This window comes from Peromyscus eremicus, chromosome 3 (assembly GCF_949786415.1).
Source record: "Peromyscus eremicus chromosome 3, PerEre_H2_v1, whole genome shotgun sequence".
In the NCBI taxonomy this organism is placed as follows: domain Eukaryota; kingdom Metazoa; phylum Chordata; class Mammalia; order Rodentia; family Cricetidae; genus Peromyscus; species Peromyscus eremicus.
In genome coordinates, this window is record NC_081418.1 from 131682074 (window position 1) to 131697289 (window position 15216).

The 15216-nt window shown below is 47.1% G+C and overlaps 1 protein-coding gene across 1 annotated transcript in view; it reads right to left on the minus strand.

Annotated features, from left to right (window-relative positions):
- Nucleotides 1-12879, minus strand: part of B4galnt3 (beta-1,4-N-acetyl-galactosaminyltransferase 3) — a 106530-nt gene extending 93651 nt beyond the window's left edge. The window contains exon 1 of the mRNA XM_059256871.1: nt 12711-12879. Within this exon, the coding sequence (XP_059112854.1) occupies nt 12711-12879 (169 nt within the window). The remainder of the gene's footprint in view (nt 1-12710) is intronic.
- Nucleotides 12880-15216: the final 2337 nt, after the last annotated feature.

The following is a 15216-nucleotide window of genomic DNA, read 5'->3' on the forward strand; positions in this document are numbered from 1 at the left end:
CTGTGAACTCTGGCTGGCAGACAAGTTGGAAAGGGTGGATCAAGGTATTTGTAAGGGGATCTCAGCAGAGAGAGACCTTGAATCTTCAAGGCAACTGCTTGTATTGAGACCACATAAGAGATGACCTCGGCCAGAGGCCCTGGGATAATGGCCACCACTAAGAGTTTAGGCAGTTAAGTCTTCAAGACTATAACCAGAACATTGAAAAAAAAAAAGATGACTGTCCCCTTAGCTCCTAAGTAACATAGAAGAGTTCCAAACCTACTCCCAAGGAGGATAAAGCTAAAGCCTTCAAGATTTATATGGTTTTTGTTTACATTTATTGCCTCGATTTAATGGTTAATCTTCAAGGTCAATTTGACCAGATTTGAAGTCACCGTGGATACATACATATCTGTGCATGGTATGAAAGTGTTTCCAGAAAGGTTGAACTGAGAGGAAAAGGCCCAAATGACTATGGGTGGTCCCGTCTCATGTGCTTGTGAATGAGTGAAATGAGTGCAAAGGAGACTGAGTGGAGAACCTCAGCCATCTCTCAGTGTTTCTCGAGTGGGAACACAAGTGACCACTTGTCTCCACAGTCTTGTCACCAGACCTTTCCCAGCATGATGGACTGTATCCCAAATTATTAGCCAAAATAAACACTTGCTATCCTATTATTTCCTGTCGCTAAGATAAACACTATGGCTAACAACAATAGATCACAGTCCATCACGCAGGGAAGCCAAACCACAGAGGCACATTGCTCTCTGGCTTGTCCCCTCTGGTTGCTTATTTACCTTTCTCACACATCCCAGGCTCACGTCTGGAGATGAAACCATCTCCTACTTCAATCACGAAGCAAGAAAATTCCCCACAGACACAGCTGCTGGAAGCCAATAGAAGCAGTTCCCAGATTGAGGGTCCCTCTCCCCGGCTGTGCCAAGCTGACAGCCACCAAACTTCCTTAAGTTGCATTGACAGGGATTCTGTCATAGCAACAAGAAAAGGAATTAATACAATTCCTTCTGAAATTTTGTTTTCCTTTGTTTTGAATCATTTAAATTTATCTTATCTAATCTATTACCCATAGCAAATCAGAGCTAAGATTTAAATTTTTTTTATTTGATTTTACTGTTCGAGACCGGGTCTCATTATATAGCCTTGGCTGGCCTGTGACTCACTTTATGTAAATCAGACTGGCCTTGAACTCATAAAGATCCACCTGCCTCTGCCTGTGGTGGGAACAAAGGCATGTGCTACCATGCTAAAATTTAAATTACGATTACTGTGCATGTTCCTGCCTTACAGCGCCTTCCATCCTCAACATGTACTCCAGAGCATGTAGCATGATGACAGGCTGGTGTATTCTGTCTGCTGTGCTTTCTTGTCCTACTACAGCCAAACAGTGCGGTCTCTCAGAAGTCTCTGGCAGCTGACCTACCTCCCAACTCCATGCAAACATCTGCCCATCTAGCAGATGCTTGGAGCTGGGCACATGTTTGTCATAGGCTAACCTGAAGAAGCATTTGGCCAAAGGACCAGCTGAGGAACACAGCCTATTGACCCATGCCTGCCTGGGCATTGTACATTTCTTGCAGACTGGAAACCTCAAGGAGGAAGAGGTGGGAATCACCATTCACTGAGCACTTAACTTCTACGACCTCTAATTAAGCACCTGTGCGTGGCAGACTCATTAATCTGGCTGGAAGAAGAAAAGCTCTACTACACCAAGCAGTGTGACCTCTGACCCAGATGAGGCATCGGAGGCTTGGAAAGGAATAATTACCTTACATGAGGTCTTAAATTGGTGAGTAACAGAACTGGGAGTAAAACCCTGCCTTGTCTTCAAATTCCACATTTTTCCAGGAACTATCAAGGCTTTATTCCATTCAGCTCTCCACCAAAAAAAAGTAAATGTTCCATAGACATTTTCCCTTAAGCTTTAAAATGAATCATCTCAGCTACCATTCAAGATTTGCAAATTGAAAATTGAAAAACACACATTATTCTATTTCCTGGGTGCTTATACAGAAAATCTCTTGGAAGTTCTCTCTCTATTCCTACCCTCCACCATCCCATCTCTCTTTCCTTCCTTCCTTATTTATTTTTATTTTATGTGCATGGATATTTTGCCTGTATGTGCATGAGTTCAGAAGCCCAGGAACCAGAGTTACAGACAGGTGTGTGCCTCCATGTGGGTGCTGGGAACTGAACACAGGTCTGAAACTGCTGAACCATCTCTCCAGTAGCAGCCCCTCCATTTTTTTTTTTTTTTCCTGTTTTTGAGACAAAGTCTCACCGTGTAGCTCTGGCTGGCCTGGAAGTCACTATGTAGACCAGGCTGGCCTGGAACTCAGGTTAAAGGTGTACACAACCACATACCTTTTTGTTGTTGTTGTTTTTCAACACAGAGTTTCTCTTTGTTCCCCTGGCTGTCCTAGAACTCGCTCTGTAGACCAGGCTGGCCTCAAACTCAATAGATTTGCCTGCCTCCGCATCCTGAGTGCTGGGATTAAAGGTGTGCGCCACCACCACTCAGTGATACTTTTTTTTCTTCCTTCTTCTTTTTCCCATCCTTCATCCCTCTTCTAATGGCCTGATTCTACAAAGCATAACTTTACCTACTATAAAGCAGGACACAGCATAGCCTCTGCTAGGTGACACACAAACATGGTCTAAAAGAAATGGAGGCCAAGCATGATGTTGCACTCCTTTAATTCCGGCACTCAGGCAGCAGAGGCAGGAGGATTTCTCTGATTCTAAGGCCAGCCTAGGCTATATAGTGGGAGCCTCTTCCTCAGAAGAGGAAGAGGAGGAAGAGGAGGAAGAGAAGGAGGAGGAGGAGGAAGAGAAGGAGGAGCAGCAGCAGCAGCAGCACTGGATATAATGATACAAACCTGTAATTGCAACACTCAGAAGATGGAGGCAGGAGAATCACAGGTTCAAGGCCAGCCTGAGCTATATGGGGAGACTATCTCAGAAAACAAAGCAATAATAATAATAATAATAATAATAATAATAATAATAATAATAATAAACAGGATAAGGAATTGGAGGCAGAAGCAAGCAAAGGTTCTTCTCCCGCCTGTTTTCTCAGCTGTCCATAGGCAGGGACCTCTGATGTTTGTGACTTTGTGGATCTGTCAGCCACAGGCTGCATTGCAGACCCAGAGCTTCACTTCCACAATCTCTCTGTCCCTCTCAGGTCTTCTTCTTCAATATTTAGTGCCCATGTGACAAATGAGTTTTCTAGCCTTGCTGGATAGTGCCTGGATTGTGTGACTAGCAGTGTTGCCAACCAGCTTATTGAACTTTATTTACTTATTTTGCAGTTTCTTTACAGTAATCTCTCGGCCAGAGTAGTGGATCCGAGGCAATTTTTCAAAGTTCCTATGTATACCGTTGCACTTTTATTTATTTCTTGATTAAGTTAAATGGCTTGTAAGAACCACAAGCTGTTAAGATGGTGTAAACTGGAAGTAGTTGTAGGACACAAAGAAAGAAATTAATAGAAAAATACAGATCTGGGAGCATAGCTCAGTAGTAGAACACTAGATTAACATGTGAGGTTCTGGGTTCCACCTATAAAAGGAAGGAAGGAAGAGAAGAAGAAAGGAAGGAAAAGCTACAAATCATAAAATTTCTTCTGCTTTTCTCCATGTGAAGGAAGAATTAAATTCTTTTTGGTTTTTTTGAGACAGGGTTTCTCTGTGTAGTTTTGGTGCCTGTTCTGGATCTAGCTCTGTAGACTAGGCTGGCCTTGAACTCACAAAGATCCGCCTGACTCTGCCTCCTGAGTGCTAAGATTAAAATCATGCACAACCACTGCCCGGTGGAAAATTAAATTCTAAGGCTTTTCTAATGCCAACACAAAGGGAGAAACCAGGGTAGCTACACAACTGATTTGACCAATAAAAACTAAACTATTCAAGATAAACACAATTATTCCAGTGTCAAGACTGGAAAGAAACATTTTGGGGAGTTTCACACACAATAAAAGCAACAGCCTCCAACTCGGCTCTGTCTCACAGCAGCTCTGGTGGGACATCCTCAGGGCTCTGTCTCACAGCAGCTCTGGTGGGACATCCTCAGGGCTCTGTCTCACAGCAGCTCTGGTGGGACATCCTCAGGGCTCTGTCTCACAGCAGCTCTGGTGGGACATCCTCAGGGCTCTGTCTCACAGCAGCTCTGGTGGGACATCCTCAGGGCTCTGTCTCACAGCAGCTCTGGTGGGACATCCTCAGGGCTCTGTCTCACGGTAGCTGGGCTCCTCGCCTTAGCCACTGATGACCGTTACATCAGATATGCTAGAGTGCCTAAAGCACAGAATAGTAAAGCTGTGACTGTAGCTTAATGGTCCAGCTATAGAGCTGTCATCCGGGACAAGGAATGTTCATTGTTTTTAGAATCATAAACTGTATTTTAAAGCCAGGCATGGTGGCACACACCTGTAATACTAATACTTGTTCGGTAAGAGGCAAGATCAGGAATTCCAGGTCAGCTTCAGGTTCACAGTGAGTTTGAGGCCAGCCTGTATTACATTAAACACTGCCTCAAGAAAAACTGTGTTTGTGTAACTTGTATAATAAATCACATATTGAATGATTCCATTTATAACACATAAAAGTAGTCTTAAGTTCATCTGTGCTGGTGCCAGTGATTCAAAGGGAAGTCCAAAGTGTCTTACAGAATTGTTTCTTCACCATGATTGGCTATGCAGATACACTGTTTACCAGGCTGTACATTTATAGAGCAACTCCCTGCCCTGTGTGTGTATATGTGTGTGTGGGTATGCATGCAAGCATGCGTGCGTGCGTGCGTGCGTGCGTGCGTGCGTGCGTGCGTGCGTGCGTGCGTGCATGTGTCCATGCCTGTCTGTCTGTCTGTGTCTTTCATCAAAAGGTTTTTTAAAAACTGGGAGCTGGAGAGATGGCTCAGTAGTTAAGAGCACGTATACTGCTCTTGCCGAGAATCCAAGTTGGATTCCCAGAACCCACATCAGCTCCCAGCGAGGTATAATACCTCTGGCATCCACAAGTACACAAGCAAACATACACAGTTATAACTTAAAATAATAAAAATAGCTGGGCATGGTGGCACACGCCTTTAATCCAGTACCTAGAAGGCAGAGGCAGCAGGATCTGAGTTCAAGGCCAGCCTAGTCTACACAGTGAGTTCCAGGCCAGCCAGAGTTACATAGTAAAACTATGTCATAAATAAATAAATAGATAGATATATAGATAAATAATCTTTTTGTTTGGTTGGTTTGGATTTTCGAGACAGGTTTTCTCTGTGTAGCCCTGGCTGTCCTAGAATTTGCTCTGCAGACTAGGCTGGCCTTGAACTCAGATCTGCTTGCCTCTGCCTCCCAAGTGCTGGGATTAAAGGCATGAGCTACCACCACTCGGCTAATAATTTTTTTTTTAAGCTAGGAATATGGATGCAGTGGTACAAAGTCACAGCTCAAACTTCAGCATGGCAAAAAATAACTAAGATACTCATTTTTGCTTATCTAATGGCTGTTTCCAACATTTGAAGAACCTGAGCCAAAGATATAGCTGTGGTAAAGTGCTTGTCTACCAAGCAGGAAGCCTTGGCTTATCCTCAGCACCACATAAAAGGACCGGGTATAGTGGAGCATGTCTGTAATCCCAAGTATCAAATTCACTCAGGAAGTAAAGGCAAAAGTATCAGAAGTTCAAGGTTATCCTTGGCTACATCGGGAGTTGGAGGCCAGCCTGGGATACATGAAACCCTGTCTAAAAAGGGGGAAAGAAAAGCAGAACCTGTAAGTATAAAAAATTAAAGACCTATCATGCTTTGCTCAGAATACACAACCTATTCATTCGGTCTAATACCTTTTATATAACACCATCCAAACTTATCTGTCCCAGCAGTATCCTTTTGTGTTAGTTAATCTATAAATCTATGAATCAGGTGGATCAAAAGGTCAGAGGAGGACTGCATCGAAGAGTAAATATATGGCTGGCCTAGTTTAGACCTCACTGTCTTGGGATATAAGGGAAATGCTTGTGGAAAATTTTTTAAAGGAGAGGGTTTTGAGACCTAGTGGAACTGGGTAGACGGTACTGTACAGCAACTCCAAGAACAGCCTCCAGGCCCCCTTCCAAGGCAAACTCCATGGCGGCTGCTCTGCTCTGCTCCATAAAGCTCAACACTAGAGGGCCAGGCCAGATTCTGTGGCCTGGAAAATTACTGCCGTGCACCGTCCAGCCTCCAGTTGAACCAGCACCAAATTGGTTATTTCAGAAGCCCTTGCACCGTGAAGTAGGAGAGTCGTGCCCTGAACAACCCCGAGGACAGGGAGTGTCTGGCAGCTCCAGTGCCACCAACTTAGACTGAGGATCCCTGGGTGGAGAACAGAATGAAGCTGGGCATGTCTTGCCAAGATACCCTCTGGCTCCATTAGGACAGGAACAGGGAGTCCAGGTAAATGGCAGAAACAAATAAGGAGAGTGTCCTCTAGTCAAACACCACTCGCCTGCTAGAAAACACTCACAAACAGCATAAGCAGCTTAATTCTTCTTTTCTTTGTTAGTTTTGTTTTTGCCTGTTTCGTTTTGTTTTGTTTTGTTTTTGTTTGGGGGTTGTTTTTTGTTGTTGTTGTTGTTCTTCTTCTTCAAGATAGGGTTTCTCTGTGTAACAGCCCTGGCTGTCCTACAACTCGCTTTTGTAGACCAGGCTGACCTCAAGCTCACAGAGATCTGGCTGCTTCTGCCTCCTGAGTGATGGGATTAAAGGCATGGTCCACCACTGCCCAATAATTCTTTTATTTTCAATTATGTGTATAGGTCTATGTATGTGCACATGAGTCCAGGTGCCCTCGGAGGCCCTGATCCCCCGGAGCTGAAGTTACAACATTGTGAGTGGCCCAACAAGGGTACTAGGAAAAACTCAGGGCCTCTGCAAGAAGACTATGTGCTCTTAACTGCTGAGCCATCTCTCCAGCCCCAGACTGCTCAATTCTTATCTTTGACATTCATATTCAAAGGCATTGGAGAGTACATGTATGATGGTACACAGGACAAGAATTCCTGGGTTTTATTTTTGGATTAGTCACTGATAAGTTAGTGTCTGCTAATAGAAATTATCAGGTGCTTTGAAATCTACAACTGCCCAGTGGTTACCAGAGGTGTTTAGGAGAGTCCCCAGAGCGCCTAGTATGTGCCCAGAACTGAATCCTAATTTGAAGGGGCCCACAGCAGCCAAGCACTATAACAAATGCCAACGTACAGGGAGGCAAGCAGAGCAGAAGAAAAAGAGCCAGTGGATTCTTGGGAAAGAACAGCGCGGCAGGCAGCAGGAGCTGTGGTGTGCTCTGCTCTACTCTACTGTGAGGTTCCTCTCCAAGCCATCCTATCCCTCCTTTGCCCACACATCTGCCTCATTTGCACCTCCCTGCCAAGCACACTTCTCAGATTACAGCTCTGCCCTGGGTTACCTCTGCTACAGGAAGTTTGTATCCTTTCAAAGAGACCTGCTGTAGTGATATGGGAGCAACCTGTCTGTCCGACATCAGTGGGTGTCCCTCCCTCTGTCTACTCAAGCCAATCAAAAATGATAAGGGCCAACTGGAAATGTGGGGCTGACCTTAGAGGCAGCAAAGGACAATTAGTTTCCTAGGCTTGAGAGGGCTTTGGTGTCCAGCAGGTAAACCTGGTACTTGGGAAGGAACATGCCAGGCCCAACTCTGAAATAAAACCAGGATACACTATGAACACTGTCTCTCTGTGCTGGCTTTGTACCCAAATGTCATCTATTGGCTCAGACACCAAGTTGACCCCCAACTGTAAGTCCATTATGTAGCAAAGAATACAGAAAGCATTTTAGTGCAACCTCTGCCTTCTGGCAGAACCTTACCAGATACAATGTGGACAAATGGATATAATTTGCTAAAGCCTACCTGAATGGAGAACCTTGAATAGTCTGCTCTCAGGGCTGCTATTCAGCCACTACGCATCAACATAGCTGTACCAGTTATTAAAATACTGAAATACTTAGGTGCACATCTGAATACAATAGTCACCTCAGGTTCTCTGAGCAATACCAGTGCTGTGATGACACACTCCAGAGCAGCTTTTACCATCCAGCAACTTAAGGACTTATGGGGGCACAGCAAGGAGGTCTGAAGACCCTATTCCAACACCACTACCCATCCTCAAAGTATTATTACAAAGATTGCCTGTTCCACACAGCAATGCTATCCTACCTTAAAACCCATAACTGCTTTTCTGCTTTCAGTGAACCAGATGCCACATTTTCCTGTTATTCAAAGTCTTGCACAAGAGCTGGGATGTAGCTCAAGAGTCTTCCACAGTTGAGCCTCATCCTTCATTTACCTACATACCTTCTGTGTCACCACACTCAGCTGCTCACATTCCCAAACACTAGCTTTTTCCTGGCTCCTGTGAGTAGCCTTTTTCCTGTCCTCCATCAGAATCTTCTTTTTCCTTCTTTCAGCTTTTTTTTTTTTTTTTTTTTAAGGCAGGGTCTCATGTAGCACAGGCTGGCCTTGAACTTCCGATCCTCCTGTCTCCACCTCAGAATGCTGTGACTGCAGGGGTACACCAATCCAGTTCTATAAGGTCTTGAAGATAAAACTCAAAGCTTCATATACACTAGGCAGGCATACTGCCAACTGAGCTGCATCCCCAGCCTCAATTCATCAGAGTCTGTTTTTACTTGGTGTGTGCTTTGCCTGCATCAATAAGTACACCGTGTGCATGCCATGCTCATGGAGGCTAGAAGAGGGCATTGGATCCTGTGTACCGGGACGAAAATCATTATGAGCCACCATGTTGATCCTGGGAACCAAACCTGGATCCTCTTCAAGAGCAGCAAGGTCTCTTAACCAATGAGCCATCTCTCCAGCCCCAATTCATCAGAATTTAACCAACTCCTCACCACCTCCCTAAATGTCTCCACTTCTATGAAATTATTTGAAAGCTGTGTCCCATTTTCAGAAATATCACAAGAACATCTGCTTTCTACTTTTGAAAAATGTAATGAATGCTTTCCAGATAGGGTTTCTCTGTGTAGCCCTGGCTGTCCTGGAACTCACTCTGTAGACCAGGCTGGCTTTGAACTCAGAAATCTGTCTGCCTCTGCCTTCCAAATGCTGGGACTAAAGGTGTGTATCACCACCACCCAGCCTGTTTTTTGTTTTTGTTTCATATCAACACCTTGTTCCACTCCTAGACAGAAAGCTATAGAACAAAGAAACCATTATGTGCTGGCTCATCATTTTATGTCAACTTGGCACAGGCTGTAGTCATTGGAGAGGAGGGAACCTCAATTGAGAAAATGCCTCTATAAGATCAGGCTGCAGGCAAGCCTGTATGACATTTTCTTAATTAGTGATTGATGTGGAAGGGCCCAGTCCATTGTGGGTAGTACTATCCCTATGCTGGTGGTCCTAAGGTGTATAAGAAAGCGGGCTAGGAGCTGGAGAGATGGATCAGCGGTTAAGAGCACTGGCTGCTCTTCCAGAGGACCCAGATTCAATTCTCAGCACCCACATGGCAACTCACAACTGTTTGTAACTCCAGTTCCGGGGCTTCTGACACTGTCATACAGACATATATGCAGGCGAAACACCAATGAACAGAGAGAGAGAGAGAGAGAGAGAGAGAGAGAGAGAGAGAGAGAGAGAGGAAGAAGAGGAAGAAGAAAGAAAGGGAAGGAAGGAAGGAAGGAAGGAAGGAAGGAAGGAAGGAAGGAAGGAAAAAGAGAAAGATTGAGTAAGCCATGTGGAGCAAGCCAGCAAGTAAGCAGCACCCCTCCATGGTCTTGGCATCAACTCCTGCCTCCAGGTTCCTGCCCAACTTCCTTCAGTGATGGACTATGATGTGGAAGCGTAAGTCAAATAAACCCTTTCCTCCCAATTTGCTTTTGGCCACAATGTTTCATCATAGCATCAGTACACCTAAGACACCATATCTTGGTCATCATATCTAAATGACCTAGCACAGTGCTTTGTTTGAGCTATGCATTAAACAAATATGACTGAGTGAATGGCTGTCATTATTGCAGCCAAGAACCCTTTTCTATGTATTAATAATTTTAGTTGTTTTCTTTTAAAGCTATCCCAATCCTGGTTATAGCTTTTTCTGCATATGGAGCCCAAAATTGCACACCATCCATATCTTAAACTACCAGGTTATTTTGTGAAGATGGAGCAGGAAGTCTGCTCCCCTGTCATTACTCTGCCACCCTAGAGTTTGTGACTGCCATTCCCTATACACTTTTCCAGTGCTAAACCAATATACCCTCACACAGGGACAAGCAAATGACAGGTTCTGGGCAGTGGAGGCCAGCCTCACAGATGACAGGAAGGCGGGTGGTGGACTGAGTTGGCAGAGATTGGCTCACTGGGAAACAGGGCTAAGACGGGGCTCTGGTTGCTGTGGTCAAGTCCTGGGCACAGCTGGGAGGGTTAGCTTTACTACTCTGGTAGCTGTTGGTATGCAGGAGGAGGGAACACTAGCAACCTCTGCCCACTTTTCCATTCCTAATGCCCTACTCTATTCCCAGAGGAATAGCTCTGACCTGCAAGTAAGACACAGCACAAGAGGGAATTTTGATGCAAAACATCTGGGCATCTTAACGACAAAAAAAAAAAAAAAAAAAAAAAAGGTGGTGCATGCCCTTAATCCCAGCTCTGGAGGCAGAGGCAGGTGGATCTCTGTGAGTTCAAGGCCAGCCTGGTCTACAAAGCGAGTTCCAGGACAGCCAGGGCTACACAGAGAAACCCTGTCTCAAAAAAACAAACAAAAGAAAGAAAAGAAAGAAGCCACAGGGAAGAAGACAGGCTATGTGGCAGATGCCCACGAACAGCAGTTGGGAGACTGAGGCAGGAAGATCTTGAAATCAAGCCCTGCCTGCAACAGCAAGCCGCAGATTAGCCTGGGCTAGAGCGAGTGGCTGTCTCAAAAAAAAAAAAAAAAAAAAACAAAAATCACAAGGAGCACTAAGTCAATTTTGGAATAAGAAGCTGGGAACATTTTTTGGAGAAGGGTCAGTTTGGAAAAAGAAATAATTTTTTTAATAAAAATATAAAAACCCACAAGTCAGATCCACCGAGGAGAGAAACACATAAGATTCAGAAACTGGTATGAGGAAGTCAACAAGATCCAGAGGCTGGTAGGAGCTGGAGTGCAAGCTTATTGTGGCCAGCTGGGCCTGGTCTGGGACGAGGAAGCACACCCGAGGTAGAGGAAAAGCGAAGAGGACAGACAGCAACCACTAACTTCGGGATCACAAAGCAGCTGCCTCCCTGTCGCATTTATACGCAGTATCCCACTAACCATGCTGGCAAAGGGTGTTCCAAGGAGGAGATGAACTCAAGCCTCCCACCTGTACGCACTCCAAGAAAGCTCAGCTACCTGCACCTGCGTGGCCACAGTGTGAAGGCTTCTACAAAAAACAAACCCCGAGGAGGAAGACTGGGGTCATGGGAAGGAAGGACTCTATGCAGGGTTACGTGCTTGTGGCCAAGGGCAACCTGCTTCCCTAGATGCGGGCCTCTCTCTCACCTCGGAAATGCCCAAGTGGCGGAGGCCATACGGTCTCTTACCCCAACTGAGAGGGACCCTGGAGATCATGCAGGCCAAATGCCTCTTGATCTCTAGCTACATACAGTAGCTTGATCTCTTGTGACAGCTAGTCTCCTAGCTCACAGCCAGAATTATGTATGTCCATTGCCACAGAGAGGATGGGCTATAAGCTCATGTCTCCAAACCTGCTTAGTTACTGAGACAATAATTTCTTCTTCTGAGCCACAAAAGACCACATTCAGGCAAGGGCAAAGCTGTTGACCAAAATATCTACCAGAAAGGTATTCTTTGAGACTCTTAAAACAGGAAAAGTAAAACCCAGGGAGAAGAAATGAGAACTTCCTCTTTAGGCTGGGGAAGGGTACCTGACCCTTCTGGAAAGTTCTCCATTCCTTTCTGGCTACCACATGATATTTTACTTTGTTAGGCCAATCAAAAGTATATTGAAAGTCGCTGTGGATAATCATATCCATTGAAGAGGGGAAAGGGCATTTCCTCCCGTTTTTCTAAGCAGAAACTTGAGTGCTTTGGTGGAATAAAAATGTAAGTAGGAATCTACCCATGGCGTGGTCGCCTTGGGCGGGATCTCGGGAGTTTGTTAGATCCGCGGGTTCTGCAAGGGCTTCAAACACTGGAGGTGGCAGTCCGGATGAGCGGAGAACTAAGAATTCAAGGAGGTGGGTACTTGGAAACAGTAGCGCACCCAATGCGGGAAGGCCTGGAGGCTCTCTCGGGGGTGCGATTGAAAAAGAACCCCCGAAAGATCTGCAGGAGGGGAAACAGGAAGCCAACCATACAACCAGCAAGTGGAGGGCAAAGTTGGGGCGGCGCCGATCGCAGCGTGCGGCCGAGTTGCGCCGCAGCTCGGGAGCCCGCGCTCGCTAATCGCGCGTCTCTGTCCACGATGCTGCGAATTCTGCACGGTGGAAGGCGCTCCAAACCTCTGCTAGAGCTCTGGGAGCCCCGAGAGAGTCCTGGTCCCACTCTACCCGGGGCAGGCCAGAATTAGCGACCCACGGCGGCCCCCACCGGCCAGGGTCCCCGGGGAAGCGAGGGGCGGCGCTGGCACCTGAAGTCTGCTGGGAGAGGCGGATCCCCGCCCCGGGGCGCCCGCCCACCTCCGCCACCTCCTTGGCCCCCGGCGCTACTTACTGCGATTCAGGGGGTTCCCGCCAGCCTGGGCTGACGCCACTAGCTCCAGATACAGAGTCCAGAGTCCCACTGACACCACCGCGAGCAGCAGCAGCAGCCGGAAGCGCCTCCTCAGCAGCTTGATGGGGCGCAGGAGCAGCATCAGCAGCGCAGCGCGGGGGCTCCCCATGGCTCTGCGCCCCGCCCGCCGCCCAAGCACTGGCTACCCCGCACCCGCCGCCCCGACCCGGTTCCGCCGCTCAGCGTAGCGCGCAAACAGTCTCCCCGGGTCGCTCTCCAGCCGGCTGGCCGCTCATGCTCTGCGCGCTGGGGTCCCTCGGCTGCGCGGGCGCCTCGCAGGTCTCTCTCCGGCCGCGGAGCCCGGCTCCTCCTCCCCAAGTGTCCACTCCACGCCTCTCCCCGTCCCAGGCCCGCCACCTCCCTCCCTCCTCGCTCGCTCCTGCACCCTGCCCAGGAGGCTCTCCTAAGTGCCCGCCGGCTCCTGCGCTCGCTTGTTGCAGTTTGGGCGCTTTCTCTCGGCTCCAAACACTACCTTACACCCTACCTGTCCCGCCCCGCCCCCCGCCTCGGCCCCGCCCCCAGGCACAGGTGGGCCCTGCCCCCTAGAGGCCGAGGGCCGGCGAGAGGTGGGGCCAGAGAGCCGGTCCCTGACGCAGCCACCCCTTGGGGTTATGTGGGAGGGAGTGTGGGATGTGTGATGAGGGAGATGTGGGCATGCAGGAAGATGTGAGTTAAGACGTGGACTCTGTGACCGAAGGAAACCCAGTCACCGCCAAGATATTTGACGGTGCTCCTTCGAAGCTGGTGTGGAGTTGAGACTCATTTTTGTTGGAGTGACCTCGGTGACTTTGGCCTCCGGGTCTTTCTTTTTTTTTTTGGTTTTTTTTTTTGGTTTTTCGAGACAGGGTTTCTCTGTGTAGCTTTGCGCCTTTCCTGGGACTCACTTGGTAGTCCAGGCTGGCCTCGAACTCACAGAGATCCGCCTGGCTCTGCCTCCCGAGTGCTGGGATTAAAGGCGTGCGCCACCACCGCCCGGCCGGCCTCCGGGTCTTTCTCTGCCTAAAATGACCCTAGCCCCAATGGACACTTAGCCTTTAACTCTGTCTTCCAAGTCAAATTTGAATACCGTTCTTTCCTGGCCACAGCTACACCAGAGGAGCCTTAATAAAGAGTTTCCCCCATTTTGAGTGGAAGAGATGTTGGAGAATTAATAAATAAATAAATAAATAAATAAATAAATAAATAAATAAATAAATAAATAAATGAATGAATGAAAGACTGGAGAGGCAACTCAATAGTAGACCACGTGCTTAGCATGTCAGAGGCCCTGGGTTCCATTCCCGGAACTATAAAAGAAATAAGGAAATGAAAAGATGAAAAGGGTAGGGTGGAGTTGCAGAGACAGCTCATCCCTGGAGTGCATAATGCTCTCTACAGGACCTGAGCTGGGTTCACCTGTAAGTCCAACTTTCTCTTGTAGCTTCTGCTGCAACCTCTGCTCACGTGTATATACCCACACAGAGACACACACATGCACATAATTTATAATAAAATAGTTTAAAAAGAGGGGGAAAAAGAAAAGGAGAGGCGCCTCTTCCTTAAGGAGCCCATGCCACTGCTGGGCATGCACTGTCTTTATTAAAATACCTGTAATAAAATCTGGAGCTCTACTTCACACACACACACACACACACACACACACACACACACACACATTGAAAAGGAGGGGGGAAATCACTTAGGGTTGAAAGGGTCCTCCAGATACTCCACATTCCAATGCCCTGACTTTAGGCAGAGAAAGCAGTATTATCTGATTTAAATGAGATAGTTAAAAAACCCAGAAGGGCAGAGTGAATTGTCAGAGGTCACCCAGCAGGTGGAGGCTCAATTTTTCACTCTTGTGGAGAAAACAAGTCAGAAGAATGTAGAGAGAGCTGGGCATGGTGACACACGGCTGTAATCCAGGGATCAGAGGTAAATGCAAAGAGGACCTGAAATTCAATGTCATCCTCAACTGCATAGTCGAATTTGAGGCCAGCCTAAGATACATAAAAATGCCCCCCCCCCCAAAAAAACCACATTGGAAGAGGAGGAAAAGTGGAAGGACGCAATGTGTTCCAGGACATTAAAATCAAGCACATACCATGCAAATGCTGTACAGGGCAGAAGTCTACCGGACTAAGCGTATTTCCTCACTCTAGTTCTCCAGTAGAAGGTGAATCCAAAGGGTAGGTAGCCACTCCCTAGAAAGTGTCCGTGTGATGTTCTAAAGCTTTGGATGGTTGTTCATTTGTTTGTTTACCAAAAGTCACAGCAGAAGGGCAGCTTGTTCAAGCTGGCCTGAGTCTGGTGGGAAGGGACTGAGCCCTGGAAAGTCTCTTTTACTGGCAGTGGCCCTGCTGGACGGCAGACTGAGTCACTTGTAGCACTTAGTCATGGAAATGGGTGGTAGCCTGTTCCCTCCTATGATTCTCTCCTGAAAGCTGGCAATCATTTCAATAGATCA